The sequence below is a fragment of the Rana temporaria genome, chromosome 11, assembly GCF_905171775.1.
Source record: "Rana temporaria chromosome 11, aRanTem1.1, whole genome shotgun sequence".
In the NCBI taxonomy this organism is placed as follows: Eukaryota; Metazoa; Chordata; class Amphibia; order Anura; family Ranidae; genus Rana; species Rana temporaria.
The window spans coordinates 11,500,473-11,525,613 of NC_053499.1; the positions used below are offsets into that span (position 1 = coordinate 11,500,473).

A 25,141-nucleotide genomic window follows, 5' to 3' on the forward strand; every position below is an offset into this window, starting at 1 on the left:
TCACAGCGTCCAGTCGCCCTGTGGTGTATGCACTTTTTTCTCTAGCAAGACCCATTTAAATATGTTCGGATACTAACAGTCTAGTCATACAACTGGCTCAGGATACCATTAAGTGACTTACGTTTCAATGTAACTTGACGGAGTCTGAGAAACGCTGTCAAGCCTTTCCTGAAGAGCAGCGAGAACTTGAGGGTTCTGCATTATCTGATCGGCCAGTTTTTCTGTGTGAATAAAATAAACCGAGTTAATATAAAAAAAAAAAAAAAAAAAAAAAAAAAGCACATCACTTGAACAATCTTCAGCTACTAAGACAGAAAGCAGATCATTGAATGGCCACAACACATAACCTCCCAGGCTTCAGCGGCCAATTACCTGCCATGTTAATAACACAAAAGGAAGGGAAATTAGTTTAGGGTGAATGAAGCCTGCAGAGCCCGGTGCATTGCCACGAAATGAGATTTGCCATCGGATGAGATGGTCCGCCTCCATCACATCCTATTGGCTCACTCCTGTCACGTGACATATTTAAACGTCAAGTATCGACGCGATCATCAGTCTCAGCTAGGCTATCATAGGGAGAGGATCTCCTCTTCCTGTGATAGCTGAAGCTGCACGGAGCTGGTGCACGGAGCTGGTGCACGGAGCTCACATGGCCTCTGTGGCCCGATTCCGAGAGCGGAATCGGGTCACAGAAGCTCATACATTTACTAGGCTAATAAATGTTCTCCTTCATTACAATGTCACTTCGGGATCTACAGCGATATCGGGATCCCTCTGCCCGATAGCGCTGTCATGCCTCCCCGTGAGCGCGATAGATTCACAGCGCTATCGGGATCCCAATGCCCGATAGTACTGGCGGGAGGCACGCTGACAGCGCTAACTACACCCCGCGCCCGCAGCTCTACTGCCCGTCCCCCGTTAAGGCTCAGGGAACGGGGAACAGAAAGTAGAGCATCGGGTGCAGGTAAAGTAGTAGTGCGCAGCACTACGCAAATAGCTCTGTGCACCAGCTCCGTGCAGCTTCAGCTATCACAGGGAGAGGAGAGTGTTCGCGTCGATACTTGACGTTTAAATATGTCACGTGACAGGAGTGAGCGAATAGGATGTGATGGAGGCGGACCATCTCATTCCATGGCAAATCTCATTTCGTGGCAATGCACCGGCACTCTTTAAGTTCCAGAGCAGAGAAAGTCACTCTTGCAGTGAGGTCCGAGAGAAGGTGAAATATGTTTTATTCCTCATTGGTTTACATCTCTGTAGGAGTGGTGCCCCCCCCCCCCCCAAGGAAGACGACCGGTGTCAAAGGTTTAATTAAATACACAAACTGCACAGTGGCAGAGCAAGGAACAGAGAATCGTTGAGCAGCTCACCTTTTTTGTCACCTGCATTTTTATTTCCTTCCATGGGATCTCCAGCAGTGGTCAGCTTACTGCAAAAGAAAGGATTATGAACATCGGTCATTTAAACAAGTAACTCCACTTTTCAACACACACACACACACCTCTGGGTGATCCATATACATTGCAGGAACAGGCCGATTGATCAAAGTACAGTGGAACCTCGGATTGCGAGTAACGCGGATTTTCCAATACAAGCATTTTGTTTTCCAAAACATCCTGACTCGCTTTGTGAGCGTTGTCTGGCAAGACAAGCAGGATTCAAGTCGCTGGGGTGTGCAGTACCGCATTTGGCCAGAGGTGCAGGGGGGGGGGGGCACAGAAACGTGGCTACCGGCACCCCCGCACCTCTTGCCACATGCAGTACTGCATAGACAAGCAGCGGCTGTGGAAATGATTATCTGCGTTTCCATTATTCCCTATGGGGAAACTTGCTTTGATAAACGAGTGCTTTGGGTTACAAGCATTCTTCTGGAACAGATTATGCTCGTGATCCGAGGTATTACTGTACAACAGGCCTGCCCATAGAAGGAACGAATCCTGGCCCGTCCCTGCTTAACTGGCCGAGATTCGATCTTCAGACTTGGGCCTCGTTCACACAGGGCGTACTAAACCACAAATCTGTGGAGGGCGGAGTTTATCCACACAGAAACGCACAGGTACCCCGGGCATCCTTGTGCAGGCAGTCCTACTGATGTAATTTGAGACGCAGGCGGTGCACAGACCGCTCCCAATCTGTCATCTGTGCATGCAGGCAGGGTGCATTCAGGGCCACACCCCCACACAGATGTCACACGGAGCGCAGTGTCTGCATGCAGACATGGTGCATTCAGGGCCACGCAGAGCGCAGTGTCTGCATGCAGACATGGTGCATTCAGGGCCACGCACCCACGCGGAGTGCAGTGTCTTGCGTGCAGACAGGGTGCATTCAGGGCCACACAAAGCGAAGTGTCTGCATGCAGACATGGTGCATTCAGGGCCACGCACCCACACGGAGCGCAGCATCGTGCATTCAGGGCCACGTACCCATGCGGAGTGCAGTGTCTTGCATGCAGGGTGCATTCAGGGCCACGCATCCACGCGGAGCGCAGTGTCTTGCATGCAGGGCCACATACCCACGCGGAGTGCAGTGTCTTGCATGCAGACATGGTGCATTCAGGGCCACATACCCACGCGGAGTGCAGTGTCTTGCATGCAGGGTGCATGCAGGGCCACATACCCACGCGGAGTGCAGTGTCTTGCATGCAGGGTGCATTCAGGGCCACGCACCCACACGGATGTCAGACTGGGGAGCAGTATCTCTGCACGCAGCTGCTACATCCCAACTGACATGACCAGGACTGCCAGGATGCACGGTGCAGGTAAACACACTCCTCCACCGGCGTACGCTTTAGTATGCCCCTTGTGAACAAGAACTTAACAAGCATTTAACTCTTGCAGTGCAGGAAGGGTCAACTTTAATTTGCAGATTTCAGCTTTACCGACACAGGAATTCCGTGTTAATTGGTCTAAACCCGAGGTCCCGGATGTTTATTAGAGATGGACCAGGCTACAGTTTCAGGACGGCTAAAGAATGCCAAGTGCACAAAGGACACGATCTGCCCGGGCATGATATCCAAACAGGTCCTGCAACTTTGTGTCCTCACCGCTCTGTGTACATTTCATCTCACAGGTCTCGGCAGGTTTAATATAAAAAAAAAAAAAACCTCCAGAATGTCTCCTAAATGATCTATATAGGTCAGGTAGTGATTCAGCACATTGCACTGGATAGGACGCGATTTGTTTGTGAACGCACGCGCAGCGCATTGTTTCTCGTCTCCAGGTAATGGGAGTTCTACCCTTACAGCGCTCCCCTCATGGGGGGGGGGGGGGGACATTCCTTTCCTGCTGAAAACACTGCAGTCGTCGTCTGGCTGTTATTCACAGACCTGGAACAAACATGTCAAAATAATGTAACCACCTTGCTGACCAGGCCTTTTCTGGAAAGGTTTGCTTACAAGTTTAAATCAGTATTATTACTGGTGGAAAAATACCTAGAACCCCCAAACATATAATTTTCTTTTAATTTAGCAGAGACCCTAGACTAGAGAATAAAATGGCAATCGTAGCAATATTTTAAAGTCACATCTATCTATCTATCTAACACACACACACACACACACACACACACACACACACACAAAAAAAAAAAACAACGCCACCAAAAACAAACAGTTGCCCCACTTTTTTTGTATAATGTGAAAGATGAGGTTACACCAAGTAAATAGATAACCAACATGTCACGCTTTAAAATTGCTCATGGAATGGCGACAAACTACGGTACTTAATCTCCATGGGCGACGCTTCAACTTTTTTTTTTTTACAGATTACCCGAGTTACAGAGGAGGTCTAGTGTCAGAATTATTGCTCTCACGCCAACAATCGCAGCGATACCCATGTGGTTTTGAACACCATTTACATATGCATTTGCTTCTGTGTACAGCCATGGAAGCAAAACGCTTTTTTTCCCCCCCCACACACATTCCTTTAACCACTTATATTCCTATTACAGGAAATGTAAACTCCCATTGTAGGATAAAGGGAGATCTGATTTATTTTTCTAGCAAAAAAAAAAAAAATTGTGATTTTTACATGAAGGAGAGAAGTGCTAAAATAGGCCCGGTTGTCAAGTGGTTAAAAACAGAAACCTTCACAACCCAATTAAAAATAGAAAGATATATTCCATTTCCTAATACTAGCAGCATAAGGATTAAAAATAGTTCATGTTCGAGAGGGTTTAGTTCCGCTTAAAAATGTAGGGGACGCCCCTTCTGAAAATCTGTAAAGTACGGCCACCGAGCAACCCTACAATTTCATGAAGTGGACTCTGCTGGTCTAAAGAGGATACATGGCCACATAATTATTACACAAGTACCTCCGCCATGCTGCCAGTGCCCATGTGGCACTCTAAGAGACATCCCATATAATGCCCTTCTCTGTAGAGGGTATTCCCGCTCATATCAGGCACCAACGTGGTTACAGGCGGCCTGTCCGCTCAGACAAAGAGCTTCTGTCACAGTGCAGGAAGGCGGCCGCCATCGGTCACCAAGGTCTACAATATATCACCCGCTTCCCAGAGACACATATGGAGCCTTCCTGAAAACATGCCCAGCCACACTTTACTCTTCAACTCAGCAAAGTGCTGATTGGTGTATTTGGGGTTAGCGGAGCGGCAGCAGCTTGTCGTGCCGATTACACACAATTGGAGCACTGCTGGGACCTCCGAGGAATCACCAGTGTGTACAGTACAAGGCTGATAAGACGGGGGGGGGGGGGGGGTCTGCGTGTCTGTGCCCAGACCAAAACTGTGACTGCTGCCAAGTGATAAACACACAGGGGCCTCCTTACTATTGTCAGATATGGGAGGGGGGGGGGGCAGGATGGGAGTCTTCTGCTACAACATTCACCAGACCCAAAGAAAGGCACCAATGAAATCAATACGAGCATCGAGAGTAAATGAAAGCACCTCTGAAACATTCATCTACTTCTAGAGCATTTTATTGTGCATTGGAACCATTCCAAAGTGTTCACTGAAACTCTCAGAAATACTTTTTGTAGCAATCTGCAAAAGCCTTAGCAATGTTTAGAGGAAGCGAGGTCAGTGACCTTCATTAACGGTCAATTAACAAGCATTAGACAACCCACGTGCCAGGGAACAGTTAGCCATAGACCTCAGACAAGGGCCCCCAGCTTCTGAAGCTCCAGCTCCTGAACCCTCACCCCCCATGCCCAGGCCCCAGCTCCTGAACCCTCACCCCATGCCCAGGCCCCAGCTCCTGAACCCTCACCCCCCCCCAGGCCCAGGCTCCTGAACCCTCACCCCCCCCAGGCCCAGGCTCCTGAACCCTCAACCCGCCCAGGCACTAGCTCCTGAACCCTCACCCCCCCCCCCCATACTCCTGAACCCTCATCCCCCCAGGCTCCTGAACCCTCATCCCCCCAGGATCCTGAACCCTCAAGCCCCCCCAGGCCCCTGAACTCTCAACCCCCCCCCCCCGGCCCAGGCTCCTGAACCCTCACCCCCCACAGGCCCAGGCTCCTGAACCCTCACCCCCCCAGGCCCCAGCTCCTGAACCCTCCGTGCCAGGCCAATGCAATTTCAGAGGTGCCATTTTCAACTTAATATACTCAACTGCTTTGTAAAAGACTGTCTCTCTCTCTCTCTCTCACCCCCCTGCTGAGTGCCCCCATAGAAAACAGTCTGCCATGGGAGCACTCATGAATGCTTGATCCCGAGGCGCATACTGTGTGTTTATTGACACACACACACACACAGTTCGGCTCTGCCCAGCTCTCCCTCCTCACAGGCTGCGATTGACAGCAGCAGGAGCCACTGGCTCCCCCTGCTACCTCGGTGTCCAGTAAGGAAAGGAAGGGAGTGTAGAGAGCCACAGCGCTGGATCGAGATGGGGATTCAGGCAAGTATAGGGGGGGGGGGGGCGGTGGAGGAGTGGGGGGGGTGTATATCAAGCTGCATTTTTTTTTTTTTTTTTTAACCTTAATGCATAGAATGTATTGGGGGAAAAAAAAATAAAAAATTATATATATTATTTTTTTTATTCTATTTATTTCTACCTTTAGAGCCACTTTAAAAATAAGATCTTGCTATGCAAGAACACTTAATTAGTAACAAACTTGATCTTAGTGCATGTAGTACAGTGCTCATCGGGAGCATAGAACTAAAGACACAGACACTGAGTTCAACACTGAAAACAAATCTCTATCACAAGGCTGAAGACACATATGGCGGCCGTCACACAGCATATGGAAGATAAATCTCCACTTACTACATGGATAGTTATAAATATCACAGGAGTTATTTTTCTAGCCTATGTGTGCCCAAGATACCAACAGTTGGCTATTTATAGGCACACTTAGGGTTTGTTGTAGTGTGTGTATATGTGCGTGTGTGTGTGTGTATATATATATATATATATATATATAGTTATAGTGTGTGTGTGTGTGTGTGTGTGTGTGTGTGTGTGTGTGTGTGTGTATATATATATATATAATATGTGTGTGTGTGTGTGTGTGTGTGTGTGTGTGTGTGTGTGTGTGTGTGTGTGTGTGTGTGTGTGTGTGTGTGTGTGTGTGTGTGTGTGTGTGTGTGTGTGTGTGTGTGTGGTGTGACAATATACAGGAAAGATCTGCAAGGATCCTGAACAGCAGAGCTTACTATTAAGGTAGGAATACTGTATTATACTATTAAAAGTGAATCTAAACAAAAAAAAAAAAAATAGTAGTATAATGCAACTCACCCATCCTTAGATGTGGCACCGTTGGGTTGTTTCGAACACCTAAACCTTGATGATCCTGCCATTAACTCCTGCTCTAGTATGACAATGCTCACCTACTGTGCTGTATTAAGGGAGGAGCAGCAGTGTCACTCGAAGACAGAAGATGTCAGGACTACAAAAACACCCCCTCCCCTACACATTGGTCATTGAGAGGAATGGACCTTCGACACAGGGGGGCGCCCCCCTTCCCACCGACACAGGCAGGGGGCGCAATTCGAACATGCTTGAATATTTTGTGTCGTTTTTCAAAACGTCGTTTTTTGTTTCACAGAAATTGACCGTGTGTAGCAAAAAACGACGTTTAAAACAACGTTTTTACACCCGCGCATGCCCAGAAGCTAGTTATGAAGCGAGCTTCAATGGAAAAAAGTGGTGAACGTAACCTCGCTTTGCTAGAGCATTGTGAAAAAACGATGGTGTGTAGGCAACATCGTTTTTGAAAATGAAGTTTCAAAAACGTCGTTTTATTTCATGATTTAAAACGTCTTTTTTTTCCCCATCACAAAAAACGACCGTCTGTTAGCGGCATAATGGACAGATTACAGGCCCCTGGTTTAGAGTTGGTGACACGTCAGTGTGGCTTCACATATATTTGTAATGTACGCAACAAAAGCCTGCTTTTTTTTTTTTTATTAAATACCAAGCTAGTTATAAAAAATTAATTATGCATTAACTGGAACGATTGGACACCGTCGAATTTTTATTGAGGTTTAGGTTCCCACTGGGGAGATTTAGCCTCTATTCTTACTGGTGCTCACTTTTACCAAAACAGGAAGTGAGGGGGAAATCCAAACCTTTTAGGCCCCTTTCAGATGTACGGACCATTCGTCCGTTTATTACAAGTCCGTTTACGGACTTGTAATGCATCCCTATGGGATTGCGTCCGTTAGCGGATGGAGCAACCATCCGCGTCCCGTCAGGATCCGGTTTTTCGGACGGAAGAAAACCCTATTTTTCTTCCGTCCGGTGGAAGGGATGAAGACGGACAGACGGTTCAGTCTTCATCCGATTCCCCATAGGGGAGAGCGGAGAAGAGACAGGGCGGTCCCTGCACAGTGTGCGGGGACCGCCCTATCCGCTGACAGCTCAGCGGGGATTACGGATGATCCCCGCTGAGCCGCCGGACGAGCACGGAGCGGACACAAAAACGGTCCGCTCCGTGTGAAAGAGGCCTTCGAGCCGGTGATCTGACGATATGGTTCCTCCTATGGATATGGTTCCAGTCTTGACTGCGCAGGCACAATCTTTGCCAACGGAAATCAACGAACCTCCAGGGCGACGTGGAATTTGAGGTAAGTGGCCAGTCACCCTCACGTCCTCGCTCCGCTCACTCGGCCTCCTGGCTCTTTTTTTTAACATCCTCCAATCCACGGGGATGTTAAGGAATGAGCCTGGATGCCGCCAGAGGTTCGGAAGTTAATTCAGCCAAGCAAACGCATTAATTGTAAGCCGAGGTGCGCAACATTGAAAAAAAAAAAAAAAAAAAAAAAAAGCGAACCGGCAAGAATCATTTATTGCAGAAGATACAGAATAGGCCTCTGTTGCAACAAAAGAACTTCCTTGTTGCCTTTTTTTAAACATCTTTGCAAATAGTTTTACTTTAACCTCTTCAGCCCTGGAAGGTTTTACCTTCTCCCCCCTTATGACCAGGCCATTTTTTGCGATAGGGCACTGCACTACTTCAATACCGGGCACTCTACCCCCCCAGGCCAATTTCCAGCTTTCTGCGTTGTCGCACTTTGAATGACAAATTCTCAGTCATGCAACACTGTACCCATATGAAATGTTTTATTTTTATTCCCCCCACAAAGAGAGCTTTATTTTGGTGGCATTTGATCACTACTGGGATTTATTTTTGGGCTACAAATAAAAAATAAAAAACACGAAAAGTTTGAAAAATAAATAAAAAAGTTTTCCCATTTTTGTTACGAAACTTTGTGAATAAGTAAATTTTCTCCTTCAATGGTGAGGCAGTACCAATATGCAGTACTGATGGGTGGCACGGGTGGGCATTTATAGGCGACACTGGTGGACCTCATTGATGGCACCCCTGGTGGGTTCACCTTGTGGTCTGAAGTGGGCATCCTCGATGGGTCTGCACTGATAATAAATGAGCAGACCCCCCCCCCCCATCAGGAGAGCAGCCAATCTGCTCTCCTCACATCTGTGTGGAGGAAAAGCCGATAAACTGCTCTTCCCGTTTACACTGATTGGACGCTGTACCCAAATTAAATTAGAAAATCTTTAACACTTTTATTGCCGTTACAAGGAAAACGAAAAACATCCCTTGCGACAGTAATAGGCGGTGACGGGTACTCTTTATCTAGAAGACCCCAAAGCCATGCTTTGCAATTAAATGCATTCAAAACGACAAATTCGGCTGTTTTGAACGCTGCAATTTTTAAAAAAATCTGGCGCCTTTAAGCCTTTAGCAATCCAGACATGGCTTCCGGGTTACTAGATATGATCCAAGCCGGTTCTGGCCTTGTTTGGGTCTCTGGTCAGCCAGCAGACGTGCCGGCTGGTCGCTCGGTGGGACGGGAGAGCCACGGAAGATGGCCGGGGGGGGAACACACGATCGATGACGGCGCCACAGTGAAGAACGGGGAAGCTGTGTGTACACACACACACACACACACACACACACACACACACACACACACACACACACACACACACACACACACACACACACACACACACACCTCTTCCCTGCTCTTCAGGACCGATTGCGGAACAGCGGCGGCGATCGGGTCCCGCAGGCCGTGGTCACGGAGCTTCGGAACGGGTAGCGGGCACAACCGCCACGGCTGGGCTTAAAAGGCAACGTACAGGTACGTGGATGTGCCCAGCCGTGCCATTCTGCCGACGTATATCGGCGTGAAGGGGTCCTTAAGTGGTTAATTGATCATGCTGAAGTTAGAAGCCGATTGGTTCCTATATACAGCTTCACCAGATTCTGAGTGCTCCAGTAAAAAAAACAAAAAACCCCCACACATGTACAATAAAATCACAAGGTCTACGATAACAGCTGCTCTTCTATTCTTGCATTTTTAGCGGGTGAAAAAACGTGTGAAAAAAACGTGTGAATGGAGCCAAAAACATCAAATATGTTACAAATAGAAATCGGCATTTGCCACTTTGTTGCTCCAATATTACACGGCGTAATGAAAATGAATTAAAAGTGAAAAACAGCCGACCAATGAGCAACAGACTGACAGGGAACATCAACCCAAGGCCACCGGCTATGGCAGGAAAATAAAAGCTGGTTGTACAGGATCTCCTACAGTGCCTTGAAAAAGTATTCATACCCCTTAAAATTCTCCACATTTTGTCGTCATGTTACACCCAAAAACGTAAAGGTCTTTTATTGGGATTTTATGTGATAGACCAACACAAAGTGTCACATAATTGTGAAGTGGAGGGAAAATCATAAATGGTTTAATTTTTTTTTTACAAATCTGTGAAAAGTGTGGGGGGTACACTTGTATGGCGCCCCCCGGAGTCAATACTTTGTAGAACCTCCTTTCTCTGCAATTACAGCTGCGAGTCTTTTTGGGGGTGTCTCTACCAGCTTTGCACATCTAGAGAGGGACATTTCTGCCCATTCTTCTTTTTTTCTAAAATATCTCAAGTTCTGTCAGATTGGATGGAGAGCATCTGTGATCAGCAATTTTCAAGTCTTGCCACAGATTCTCTATGGGATTTAGGTCTGGACTGTGACTGGGCCATTCTAACACATGAATAGGCTTTGATGTAAACCAGAGATCCTCAAACTACGGCCCTCCAGCTGTTGTAGAACTACACGTCCCATGAGGCATTGTAACACCGACATTTACAGACATGACCAGGCATGATGGGAATTGTAGTTCCTGAACAACTGGAGGGCCGTAGTTTGAAGACCCCTGCTCTAAACCATTCCATTGTAGCTCTGGCTGTACTTTAGGGTCGTTGTCCTGCTGGAAGGTGAACCTCCCCCCCAGTCTCAAGTCTTTTGCAAATTCTAACAGGTTTTCTTCTAAGATTGTCCTGTATTTGTCTCCATCCATCTTCCCATCAACTCTGACCAGCCCTCCCTGTCCCTGCTGAAGAAAAGCATCCCCACCACATGATGCTGCCACCACCATGTTTCACAGTGGGGATGGTGTGTTCAGGGTGATGTGCAGTGTTAGTTTTCAGCCACACATAGCGTTTTGCTTTTAGGTCAAAAAGTGAAATTTTGGTCTCACCTGACCAGAGCACCTTCTTCCTCATGTTTGCCGTGTCCCCTCCCCCACATGGCTTCTCACAAACTGCAAACAGGACTTCTTATGTCTTTCTTTCTCCAATGTCTTTCTTCTTGTCACTCTTCCATAAAGGGCAGATTTGTGGAGAGACCACTAATAGTTGTCCTGTGGACAGATTCTCCCCCCTGAGCTGTGGATCTCTGCAGCTCCTCCAGAGTTACCATGGGCCTCTTGGCTGCTTCTCTGATGAACGCTCTCCTTGCCCGGCCCGGTCAGTTTAGGTGGACGGCCATGTCTTGGTTGGTTTGCAGATGTGCCATACTCTTTCCATTTTCGGATGATGGATTGAACAGAAGCTCCGTGAGATGTTCAAAGCTTGGGAGATTTTTTTTTTTTTTTTATAACCTAACCCTGCATTATACTTCTCCACAACTTTATCCCTAACCTGTCTGGTGTGTTCCTTCATGATGCCGTTTGTTTACTAAGGTTCTCTAACAAACCTCTGAGGGCTTCACAGAACAGCTGTATTTATACTGAGATTAAATGACACACAGGTGGACTCTTTTTACTAATTAGGCGGCTTCTGAAGGCAATTGGTTCCGCTAGATTTTAGTTGGGGGTATCGGAGTAAAGGGGGCTGAATACAAATGTACCCCCCCCCCCCCCCACACACCGTATTTATCGGCGTATACCGCGCACTATTTTGCCCTGAAAATCAGGGCAAAATCGTGGGTGCGCGATATATGCCGATACCCGCTTTCCCGCCACGAGTTTGAATACCGCGCCGGCATATACCGAGCGCAGTACACTCGTGAATCTTCGGGCAGTTTCGGCGCCTCTCGCACTGACGTCCTGTACGTACAGGACGTCAGCGCGACAGTTGCCGAGCCTGCCCGAAGCTTCACGAGTGTACTGCGCTCGGTATATGCCGGCGCGGTATTCAAACTCGTGGCGGGAAGGACGCGAGGAGGCCGCCGGACCCGCTGAAGAGGACACCGGACCCGCCGCAGAAGGACACCCGAAGCCGCAGAAGGACGCCGGACCCGACGAGGCAGCCGATGGACGCCGCGCAAGACACCAAAACTGTAAGTACAAAAAAAAAAATTTCCACAGGAATTCGGGCCACTTTGGGGGTGCGCGGTATACGCGGGAGCGCGTTATACCGCGATAAATACGGGTATTTATTTGTAAAAAACATTGGAAAAAACAATTTATCATTTTCCTTTCACTTCACAATTATGTGACACTTTGTGTTGGTCCATCACATAAAATCCCAATAAAATACATTTACGTTTTTGGGTGTAACATGGGAAAATGTCAAGGGGTATGAATACTTTTTCTAGGCACTGTGTATACAGGATGAGTGTACGGGATCTATGGATGGTGTTTATGGTCTCGGATGGGATGGGAGATCATTCAGCTGTATTGTGCCGTCTGTGGCCTCCATTAGAGTGTAAGCTCCTAAGGCTCGGTCTCCCTTTATAAAATAAATAGCTGGTTGCACTTTTTTTGTCTGGAATACAGATAATGAAATCTCTCGGTGATTCCCCCCCCCCCCCCCACATGTGAGGGCAGCTGCTCTGCCATGTGACCATTCTTAAAGGGGCAGCGTCGGTAGTTTTCTAGGAGGAACCGCAGTTATGGGACCAGAAAATGTCCCTGGGAAGGGTTTGTATGACGGCTCCCAGTCTGGATCTCTTCAGAGACAATAATAGAGGACAGGTGGCTGGATTACGAGGACGATGACCCCCTTCCCCCCCCCAGGCCTGGACTCCATACAGGGGGCACCGACACCCCATACACTGTACATATTACACACACTTATCCTGTTCTATAACACTATATTCTGTGGGGGCCATTATACCACATTGGGGGGGGGGGTTGAGAAAATGATGCCACATGGGGGGGCACAACATTGGGGGAGGAGTTGGGAGAATGATGCCACATGGGGGGGGGGAGACAACACATAGGGGGGTGATGCCACATAGGGGGGAATTGATACCACATGGGGGGGGAGGGGGGAGTAGAGAATGATGCCACATGGGGGGGGGGGGGGAGGAGATTAGGCCACATGGGGAGGAGGTGACCGCACACGTGGGAGGGTAATGCCACATGGGGGGGAGGAGCTGGGGGAAATGATGCCACATGAGGGGGTGAGAATGCCACATGGGGGGGGGGGGAGCTGGGGGAAATTATGCCACATGGGGGGGGTGAATATGATGCCACATGGGGAGGAGGAGTTGGGGAGATAATGCCACATGGGGGAATTGATGACAAATGGGGAGGAGGTGATATCACATGGGGGGGCGAGTAGAGAATGATGCCACATGGGGGGGGAGGAGATTAGGCCACATGGGGAGGAGGTGACCGCACACGTGGGAGGGTGATGCCACATGGGGGGGGGGGGGTTGAGAATGACGCCACATGGGGGGGGAGGAGCTGGGGGAAATGATGCCACATGAGGGGGTGTGAATATGATGCCACATGGGGAGGAGGAGTTGGGGAGAATAATGCCACATGGGGGAATTGATGACAAATGGGGAGGAGGTGACATCACATGGAGGGGTGATGCCACATGGGGGAGGAGCTAAGAATGATGCCACATGGGGGGGGGGGGAGAAGTTGGGGAGAGGGGGAGAATTGAGAATGAAGCCACATGGGGGGGGGGGGGGGAGTTGGGGAGAATGGTGCCACATGGAGGGGGTAATGCCACATGGGGAGGAGGTGACAGCACACGTGGGAGGGGGGTGATGCCACATGGGGGGGGGGAGCGAGAATGATACCACATGGGGGGGATATGATGTCACATGGGGGGGGGGAGCGAGAATGATACCACATGGGGGGGATATGATGTCACATGGGGGGGGGGGGGGAGAATGATACCACATGGGGGGGATATGATGTCACATGGGGGGGGGAGCGAGAATGATACCACATGGGGGGGATATGATGTCACATGGGGGGGGGGGGTTGGGGAGAATAATGCCAAATGGGGATGAGTTAGGGATGATACCACTTGGGGAAGGGGGGGCTGGGGAGAATGATGCCACGTGTGGGGGGGGGGGGGGGGTGATGGGGAGAATGATGCCACGTGGGGGGGTGATGCCACATGGGGAGGAGGTGACACCACACGTGGTAGGGGGGGGGGGTGATGCCACATAAGGGGGGGGGAGATATCACATCCCCGGTGCTGTATCCGGTGTCCCCGGCCCCCCTGTACACGCTCCGGGCCCAGGCCGGGAGAAGAGGGGTGAGAAGACTCCATACATCCGGGGACAGGCCCCGCTCTCTGACACACACATACCGACCCACACATTACCCAACCGGGACCCCTCACACCGGTTCGGAGCTCCCTTCCCCCACCCCGGACACTCACCCGCTGCCTCAGTCCTCCACACACCGCTTCGACTCCACAGACTCTTCCCGCAGCGCTCCGCCTCCTCCCATTGGCTGGCCGCGGGGTGACGCAGGCGGGCGCTCATTGGCGGAGGGGCCGTCACTCTGCCGGACACAGCTGTTCCCTGTCACTGGAGGCGTCACGTGGGGCGGATAGAGAATCCGGCGTGCTCTGCAGTGTGAGCGTGACAGCCAATCAGTGATACCGACCGACCATCAGTGACACCCAATCAGAGACACCGACCGACCATCAGTGACACCCAATCAGAGACACCGACCGACCATCAGTGACACCCAATCAGAGACACCGACCGACCATCAGTGACACCCAATCAGAGACACCGACCGACCATCAGTGACACCCAATCAGAGACACCGACCGACCATCAGTGACACCCAATCAGAGACACCGACCATCAGTGACACCCAATCAGAGACACCGACCGACCATCAGTGACACCCAATCAGTGACACCGACCGACCATCAGTGACACCCAATCAGAAACACCGACCGACCATCAGTGACACCCAATCAGAGACACCGACCATCAGTGACACCCAATCAGAGACACCGACCGACCATCAGTGACACCCAATCAGTAACACCGACCGACTATCAGTGACACCCAATCAGAGACACCGACCGACCATCAGTGACACCCAATCAGTAACACCGACCGACCATCAGTGACACCCAATCAGTGACACCGACCGACCATCAGTGACACCCAATCAGAGACACTGACCGACCATCAGTGACACCCAATCAGAGACACCGACCGACCATCAGTGACACCCAATCAGAGACACCGACCGACCATCAGTGACACCCAATCAGAGACACCGACCGACCATCAGTGACACCCAATCAGTAACACGACCGACCATCAGTGACACCCAATCAGTGACACCGACCGACCATCAGTGACACCCAATCAGAGACACGACTGACCATCAGTGACACCGACCGACCATCAGTGACACCCAATCAGTGACACCGACCGACCATCAGTGACACCCAATCAGAAACACCGACCGACCATCAGTGACACCCAATCAGAGACACCGACCATCAGTGACACCCAATCAGAGACACCGACCGACCATCAGTGACACCCAATCAGTGACACCCAATCAGAGACACCGACCGACCATCAGTGACACCCAATCAGTAACACCGACCGACCATCAGTGACACCCAATCAGTGACACCGACCGACCATCAGTGACACCCAATCAGAGACACGACTGACCATCAGTGACACCCAATCAGAGACACTGACCGACCATCAGTGACACCCAATCAGAGACACGACCGACCATCAGTGACACCCAATCAGAGACACCGACCGACCATCAGTGACACCCAATCAGAGACACGACCGACCATCAGTGACACCCAATCAGAGACACCGACCGACCATCAGTGACACCCAATCAGTAACACGACCGACCATCAGTGACACCCAATCAGTGACACCGACCGACCATCAGTGACACCCAATCAGAGACACGACTGACCATCAGTGACACCGACCGACCATCAGTGACACCCAATCAGTGACACCGACCGACCATCAGTGACACCCAATCAGAAACACCGACCGACCATCAGTGACACCCAATCAGAGACACCGACCATCAGTGACACCCAATCAGAGACACCGACCGACCATCAGTGACACCCAATCAGTGACACCCAATCAGAGACACCGACCGACCATCAGTGACACCCAATCAGTAACACCGACCGACCATCAGTGACACCCAATCAGTGACACCGACCGACCATCAGTGACACCCAATCAGAGACACGACTGACCATCAGTGACACCCAATCAGAGACACTGACCGACCATCAGTGACACCCAATCAGAGACACCGATCGACCATCAGTGACACCCAATCAGAGACACGACCGACCATCAGTGACACCCAATCAGAGACACGACCGACCATCAGTGACACCCAATCAGTGACACCGACCGACCATCAGTGACACCCAATCAGAGACACGACTGACCATCAGTGACACCGACCGACCATCAGTGACACCCAATCAGTGACACCCAATCAGTGACACCGACCGACCATCAGTGACACCCAATCAGAGACACCGACCGACCATCAGTGACACCCAATCAGTGACACCGAACAGACCATCAGTGACACCCAATCAGAGACACCGACCGACCATCAGTGACACCCAATCAGAGACACCGACCGACCATCAGTGACACCCAATCAGTAACACCGACCGACCATCAGTGACACCCAATCAGTGACACCGAACAGACCATCAGTGACACCCAATCAGAGACACCGACCGACCATCAGTGACACCCAATCAGAGACACCGACCGACCATCAGTGACACCCAATCAGAGACACCGACCGACCATCAGTGACACCCAATCAGTGACACCGACCGACCATCAGTGACACCCAATCAGAGACACGACTGACCATCAGTGACACCCAATCAGAGACACTGACCGACCATCAGTGACACCCAATCAGAGACACCGACCGACCATCAGTGACACCCAATCAGTAACACCGACCAGCCATCAGTGACACCCAATCAGTGACACGACTGACCATCAGTGACACCGACCGACCATCAGTGACACCCAATCAGAGACACGACTGACCATCAGTGACACCCAATCAGAGACACTGACCGACCATCAGTGACACCCAATCAGTAACACGACCGACCATCAGTGACACCCAATCAGTGACACCGAACAGACCATCAGTGACACCCAATCAGAGACACCGACCGACCATCAGTGACACCCAATCAGAGACACCGACCGACCATCAGTGACACCCAATCAGAGACACCGACCGACCATCAGTGACACCCAATCAGAGACACCGACCGACCATCAGTGACACCCAATCAGTGACACCGACCGACCATCAGTGACACCCAATCAGAGACACCGACCGACCATCAGTGACACCCAATCAGTGACACCCAATCAGTGACACCCAATCAGTGACACCGACCGACCATCAGTGACACCCAATCAGAGACACCGACCGACCATCAGTGACACCCAATCAGAGACACCGACCGACCATCAGTGACACCCAATCAGTGACACCGACCGACCATCAGTGACACCCAATCAGTGACACCCAATCAGTGACACCCAATCAGTGACATGGATCACCGATCACAGCACACCACTCCTATCATCTGATATCACGTGTCCCGGGCTCTCCACACTCATCACTGTGAGGTCACATCGGATATTGTACATTTATTTGCTTTATAAATCAGTAAATTAGTTAACTACTTCTTCCCCCCATACATCAGATGTCCCTATGAGAGTTCTCCTTTACATCAGTTGAGAAACAGAGAGCAATCCCAGCATTCCAGGAATGTTACATTGGTTGTGTCCTCAAACTTCCCCCTTGAAGTTTTAGTCCTGTGCTGTGTCCCGATATCTCAGTGTGAAGTGCTGCCACTAATGCTGCCCAGCTCGGCCCTATTGTTGTGTACAGACGACTCACCTGCAGATCCTGTGTTTACATGTAAATAGTGTCGCCATTCGTATGTATATCATGCCCCCCCCTGAGGTCATATCCACCATCACTTCTACTGAATGCTGCCCAATGGGGAGGTCAAGGGGCGATGCTGGAAAGTCCCGCCTACAAATCATTGAGCCGAACGTCAGCCTGTTCTGTAAAGGGGAGCCGATTGGAGGTGGAAAACTTTATTTAACCACTTCCATACCGGGCACTAACGCACCTTCCTGCCCAGGCCAATTTTCAGCTTTCAGCGCTGTCGCACTTTGAATGACAATTGCGCGGTCATGCTACACTGTACCCAAATGACATTTTTTTTATAATTTTTTTCCCCCACAAATAGAACTTTCTTTTGGTGGTATTTGATCACCTCTGCGGTTTTTAGTTTTTGTGCAACAACTAAAAAAAAACCGAAAGTTTTGAAAAAAATTCAGTTTTAATTTTTTTCTGTTACCTTTTTTTTTGTGAATATAATTTTTCTTCTTCGATTACGGGCACTGATATGGCGGCACTGATGGGCACCGGTGAGGCGGCACTGATGGACACTGATAGGCGGCGCTGGTATGCGGCACTGATAGGCACTCAGGCGGCACTGATGGGTACTCATAGTCGGCACTGATGGGCACTCAGGCGGCACTGGGCACTCATAGGCGACACTGATAGGCACTCATGGGTAGTTATGGGTGGCACTGATGGGTAGTTATGGGTGGCACTGATAGGTGGGCACTGGGTATGAATGGGCACTGGGAGGTGGCACTGATGAACACTAAGAGGTGGCACTGATGGACACTGAGGGGTGGCACTGATGGACACTGAGGGGTGCCACTGATGGCATTGCTGGGCATCACTTGTGCCCATGTTGCCAGTCAGTGCCCATTTGTGGGCACTGATTGGCATCTTTCTCATTTATTTTTATTTTTTACTGCCCCCTGTGCGGGCTTCCCTGATGGTCCAGTGTTGGCATTCGAGAGGGGGCTGCGCTGATCAGCGCGAACCCCCCGTCAGGAGAGCCGCCGATTGGCTCTCCTCTACTCGCGTCTGTCAGACGCGAGTGAGGAAGAGCCGATCAACGGCTCTTCCTGTTTAAATCGTGATCAGCCGTGGTTGGACACGGCTGATCACGTGGTAAAGAGTCTCCGCCGGAGGCTCTTTACCGAGATCGGAGATGCAGGGTGTCAGACTGACACCCTGCATCACCGATCGCCGCGCTGCGCGCCCCCACGGGCAGGCGCCAGCATGAAATCCTGCAGGACGTCAATAGACGTCCAGTCAGGATTTCACAACCACTCCCTGGACGTCAATTGTATCATTAGTGGTCGGTGTAAATCCTCATTACATTAGTGGTCGGTGTAAATCCACATTACATTAGTGGTCGGTGTAAATCCACATTACATTAGTGGTCGGTGTAAATCCTCATTACATTAGTGGTCGGTGTAAATCCACATTACATTAGTGGTCGGTGTAAATCCACGTTACATTAGTGGTCGGTGTAAATCCTCATTACATTAGTGGTCGGTGTAAATCCACATTACATTAGTGGTCGGTGTAAATCCTCATTACATTAGTGGTCGGTGTAAATCCTCATTACATTAGTGGTCAGTGTAAATCCTCATTACATTAGTGGTCGGTGTAAATCCTCATTACATTAGTGGTCAGTGTAAATCCACATTACATTAGTGGTCAGTGTAAATCCTCATTACATTAGTGGTCGGTGTAAATCCTCATTACATTAGTGGTCGGTGTAAATCCACATTACATTAGTGGTCGGTGTAAATCCTCATTACATTAGTGGTCGGTGTAAATCCACATTACATTAGTGGTCGGTGAAGAAACTTCTCTTTATATTGGTAATCAGTAAAAAAAAGAAATCCAAACCTTGCATTTGTGGTGAGTTTCAAATCCTCCTTTACATTGGTGGTCCGTGTAGAAGCCCCCTTTAAATTGGTGATGAGTGTAAATCTCCCTTCATTGGTGATCAGTGTAAATTCTTCATTACATTGGTGGTCAGTGTAAATTTTCCTTCACATTGGTGGTAAGGGCAGGGGCAGCCCTGCTGAACCAGTGCGGCGGAAGGCTTCAGGTGCATCACATTTTTTTTATTCGCCCCCCTTAACGATCCTCACCTCTCACACGCTCTCCCCTCCCAGACACTGCAGCTCACAAGAGTAGGAGGGTTTCAGCAGCAGAGACACTGCCAGTCATTTCAGGGGATGTAGGCGGAGCCAAGTGTCGCCAGGTGATGATTGACAAGTGAAAGCAGAGGTCTCAAACTGGCAACCCTCCGGCTGTTGCAAAACTACAAGTCCCATCACGCCTCTGCCTGTGGGAGGAGTCATGCTTGTAACTGTCACCTTGCAATGCCTCATGGGAGTTGTAGTTTCGCAAAACAGCTGGAGGGCCACCAGTTTGAAACCCCCTGAGCTAAAGGCTCGTGAATCAGCAGGGAGAATGCCGATCGCTGGACATGGGCACTGCCCCGAAAATGTGTTTGTTTTCATTTAATTCATTTTTTTGTTTTTTTAGGTTTTCGGGTCATTCGTTATGCTCGCAATTTGTAAATCCGAAAATTCGAAAGAATGAAAATCCGAAAGTTAGAAATGATAACTAACTATTAAGTTATAGGTATTGGGATTTCCTTTTAACAAATACTAATTTATCCGAAGTTACGAATTATCCGAAATAACGAATGTCGCGTCTAAACGCATGGAATGGAACGAATAATAAATAATAATAACCCTTTCATGACTAAGCCTATTTCTGACATTTGGTGTTTACAAGTTAACCACTTAAGGACCGCCTCCTGCACATATACTTCGGCAGAATGGCACGGCTGGGCACAGGCACGTACCTGTACGTCCTCTTTAAGTGCCTAGCCGTGGGTCGCGGGCGCGCGCCCGCGACCCGGTCCGAAGCTCCGTGACCGCGGGACCCGATCGCCGCCGGAGTCCCGCGATCGGTCCCCGGAGCTGAAGAACGGGGAGAGGTGTGTGTAAACACAGCTTCCCCGTTCTTCAATGTGGCAGCTTCATTGATCGTGTGTTCCCTAATATAGGGAAACACGATCAACGATGATGTGACACATCAAGCCCGCCCCCCTACAGTTAGAAACACATATGAGGTCACACTTAACCCCTTCAGCGCCCCCTTGTGGTTAACTCCCAAACTGCAATTGTCATTTTCACAGTAATCAGTGCATTTTTATAGCATTTTTTGCTGTGAAAATGACAATGGTCCCAAAAATGTGTAAAAATTGTCCGAAGTGTCCGCCATAATGTCGCAGTGACGAAAAAAAAAAAAAATCGCTGATCGCCGCCATTAGTAGTAAAAAAAAAAAAAAAAAATTAATAAAAATGCAATAAAACTATCCCCTATTTTGTAAACACTATAAATTTTGCGCAAATCGATAAACGCTTATTGCTTTTTTTTTTTTTTTTACCAAAAATAGTTAGAAGAATACGTATCGGCCTAAACTGAGGGAAAAAAACTTTTTTTTTTATATCTTTTTGGGGGATATTTATTATAGCAAAAAGTAAAAAATATTGCATTTTTTTCAAAACTGTCGCTCTATTTTTGTTTATAGCGCAAAAAATAAAAAACGCAGAGGTGATCAAATACCACCAAAAGAAAGCTCTATTTGTGGGGAAAAAAGGACGCCAATTTTGTTTGGGAGCCACGACGCACGACCGCGCAATTGTCAGTTGAAGCGAAGCAGTGCCGAATCGCAAAAAAGGGGCAAGGTCCTTTAGCTGCATTTTGGTCCGGGGCTTAAGTGGTTAATTATCTCAGATTTACGAATTTCGGAATTTCCGAATATTCGGCTAAATTCCCCAAAATATGTTTTTTATCAATTTGAATATTTTCGAATTTGTCGCAAATTCGTTAAAGAACCGAATTCGGTATGAAAGTAATTGCACGTGTCTACTGATAGCCAAACACCCTACAGCATCTTCTCATCCCACCGTAGTGCGAACAGACATGAGGGTGACACCACTGCTCCGAATTCATGAGCTCTGCAGCTATGTTGTCACCCAAGGAAGGTGCATTAGGTGGACTTCAGTGGCAGGATCAACAGGCATATGTGAGAGTTTTCAGGGGGAGGAAGAGAAAACTGTATAAGGGCAGATGCGCTTCCTATTAAAGTGGTTGTAAACCCTTCCATATATCCTGTGAAGTGACCGGTCTCAGGTGATACACAAAGACGAAACAAATCATCCAACATACGTTGTACCTGTTTATCTGCAGTCTTCTCTTCTCTACATCTGTTCAAAGCGCAGATTTTTTTTTTACAGCTTGTCTGAGCGGTCAGAAAGCAGGGGGCGGAGAGCTGAAATTACTCGCTGCAGAGCTCAGTGAGGACAGTGTTGAGAGCTGATTGGAGGGAAGGGACACCCCCCCCTTCGCACAGCTCACAGGAACAGAGAGGGGGGGCTGTCAATCACAGGTTGTGCGATGGAGATCCCTCCCGTCACCTTTTTTCTCTTGGTGTCAGTAAAACTTGTCAAAAGTGACTCGTGCTGATAGCAGAGACAGCAGATAGCAAAGGACACTTAGTGCTCAGACAAGTACACACTATAGAGCAGGGGGTCTACCTGGACTGAGATCTACCTGGACAACATGGAAGCAAGCAAAGATCCTGGGGGAGGGGCTGGGTGTCCTATGCTCCCCCCCCCCCCATAGTAATGTCCTCTGCCCCCTTCACATCACCTCTCCATCCACTGTAGTGTCCAATACTGTGTGTCCTCTGCCCCCTTCCACCCTCACCGCAGTGTCCTCTGCCCCCCTTCCACCCTCACCACAGTGTCCTCTGCCCCCTTCCACCCTCACCGCAGTGTCCTCTGCCCCCTTCCACCCTCACCGCAGTGTCCTCTTCCCCCTTCCACCCTCACTGCAGTGTCCTCTGCCCCCTTCCACCCTCACCGCAGTGTCCTCTGCCCGCTTCCACCCTCACCGCAGTGTCCTCTGCCCGCTTCCACCCTCACACCGTTGTCCTCTGCCCGCTTCCACCCTCACACCGTTGTCCTCTGCGAGCTTCCACCCTCACCGCAGTGTCCTCTGCCCGCTTCACCCACACCGTTGTCCTCTGCCCGCTTCACCCACACCGTTGTCCTCTGCCCGCTTCACCCACACCGTTGTCCTCTGCTCCCCTCCCCCCATAGTAATGCGCTGTATCTCCCAATGCTGTGTCCTCTGCCCCCTTTACATCACCTCTTCCTCCACCGTAGTGTCCTATGGTGCCCAATGCTGTGTGTCCTCTGCCCCATTCACCCCCACTGCTGTGTCCTCTGCCCCCCCCCTTCACCCTCAGCATTGTGTCCTCTGCCACCCCTTCACCCTCAGCGGCGTGTCCTATTCCACCCCTTCACCCACACCATTGTGTTCTCTGCCACCCACCTCTTCACCCTCACCGTTGTGTCCTCTGCCACCCCTTCACCCACATCGTTGTGTCGTCTGCCACCCCTTCACCCACACCGTTGTGTCCTCTGCCCCCTTCCTCCCGCCAGTAGTGTCCTCTGCCCTCTTCCTCCTCCCAGTAGTGTCCTCTGCCCCCTTCACCCTCACCGTAATGTCCTCTGCCCCCTTCCTCCCCCCAGTAGTGTCCTCCTGTACACCCCAAAACAGTGTCTGACTCCCTTCACATCAAGCCCCCCATATTGTCCTCTGTCCCTCCCCCCCACACATACACACAGCTCTTTGTAGATGGCACTTCCCTGCCAGGTGTGTTCATCAGAGCGGAGATCAGGAGACAGCATAGTGCCGGGTGGGAGCGGGAGCTGCCAGAGTTCATAATAGCAAGCTGTTGATTGGTTGCTAGGACCACCACCAATCACTGAGCAGCTCCCACCCTCCATCCATCCAGCTCCGGCTCTCTCCAGTTAACAGAACACAGCGGCGGAAGTTGGGGGGAGGCAGAGCCGTGGTCACAATCCACCTGTTGGTGGTCAACCACCTTGCTGACCCCCCCCCCCCCCCCCTGCCTATAGAGGGACATGCTTTATCCATATTTAATGTCTGAGGTTTATAACCACTAAGTGCTGCAGCACATATTTTCTACTTTCTTATTAAATATTAGCTGGATTGTTCATTTATGTGTTTAAATCAGCAGACAGAGCACAGGACATTTTATACCGTGTTTATTACACATGATTGGTAGTCTATATTACTGGTGGTTTAATCCCTGTTGCTGATCAGCAATAACAGTCAAGCTAGTACAGGTTGTGTGCCCCCCCTGCCCCCGAGGGCTTTATGAAAGTGATTATTATCTGGCTCATGGATCCTGGAAGCCGTTTTGTTGAATATGGCCGCCGCACCCCCAACAATGAAATACACCCCCCCCTCCCCCCCATTGCAGGACAGCATACAAAAATAAATACAGTTGTGGTCCTGCAACCAATCGTTTGTTCACAGTCTTCCCGTCAATGACGTCATCATTTCGCATTTCCATTTTGAACCATCTGCAGATATTCTTTGTAAAGTTTTTCTTGAGTTTCAAACAACTTCCTGAGTTTTTTGGCCTGGCCTTTGCTTAGCTCCTTGCCCTCTGTATCATGCGTGGGAAACCCCTGAAGGAAAAAAAAAAAAAGGATCACATGTTAATTAGACGTTTGATAAAGTCTCACTTTTTTTTTTCTGTAAGCTTTCGAGGTTACAGCGGACTGAGTGACACGAGGCATGGGGGACAAAGTACAAGATCTGTAATATCTGAACATTTCCAACACAGGTACATTACTGAAATTAACCACTTAACCCCCGGACCATATTGCTGGTTAAAGACCAGAGCACTTTTTGCGATTCGGCACTGCGTCGCTTTAACTGACAATTGTGCGGTTGTGCGACGTGGCTCCCAAACAAAATTGGCGTCCTTTTCCCCCCACAAATAGAGCTTTCTTTTGGTGGTATTTGATCACTTAGTTTTTGCGCTATAAAAAAAAATAGAGCGACAATTTTGAAAAAAAATTCAATATTTTTTACTTTTTGCTATAATAAATATCCCCCAAAAATATATACAAAAACATTTTTTTTCCTCAGTTTAGGCCGATACGTATTCTTCTACATATTTTTGGTAAAAAAAGGAAAAAAAAAAAACGCAATAAGCGTTTATCGGTTAGTTTACGCAAAATTTATAGCGTTTACAAAATAGGAGATAGTTTTATTGCATTTTTATAAAAATTTTTTTTTTTACTACTAATGGCGGCGATCACCGATTTTTTTTTCGTGACTGCAACATTATGGCGGACACTTTGGA

At 49.3% G+C, this 25,141-nt stretch overlaps 2 protein-coding genes across 4 annotated transcripts in view; both read right to left on the reverse strand.

Annotated features, from left to right (window-relative positions):
• Positions 1-14,440, reverse strand: part of NAP1L4 (nucleosome assembly protein 1 like 4) — a 43,661-nt gene extending 29,221 nt beyond the window's left edge. For both annotated transcript variants that reach the window (XM_040328035.1, XM_040328034.1), the window contains exons 1-3: positions 14,336-14,440; positions 1,371-1,429; positions 122-221 (exon numbers count right to left, since the gene is read on the reverse strand). In XM_040328035.1, coding sequence (XP_040183969.1) covers positions 122-221; positions 1,371-1,404 — 134 coding nt within the window. In that variant the 5' untranslated portion in view covers positions 1,405-1,429; positions 14,336-14,440. The remainder of the gene's footprint in view (positions 1-121; positions 222-1,370; positions 1,430-14,335) is intronic.
• Positions 14,441-24,012: 9,572 nt separating this feature from the next.
• Positions 24,013-25,141, reverse strand: part of CARS1 (cysteinyl-tRNA synthetase 1) — a 63,268-nt gene continuing 62,139 nt past the window's right edge. For both annotated transcript variants that reach the window (XM_040328037.1, XM_040328036.1), the window contains one exon: positions 24,013-24,458. In XM_040328037.1, the coding sequence (XP_040183971.1) occupies positions 24,324-24,458 (135 nt within the window). In that variant the 3' untranslated portion in view covers positions 24,013-24,323. The remainder of the gene's footprint in view (positions 24,459-25,141) is intronic.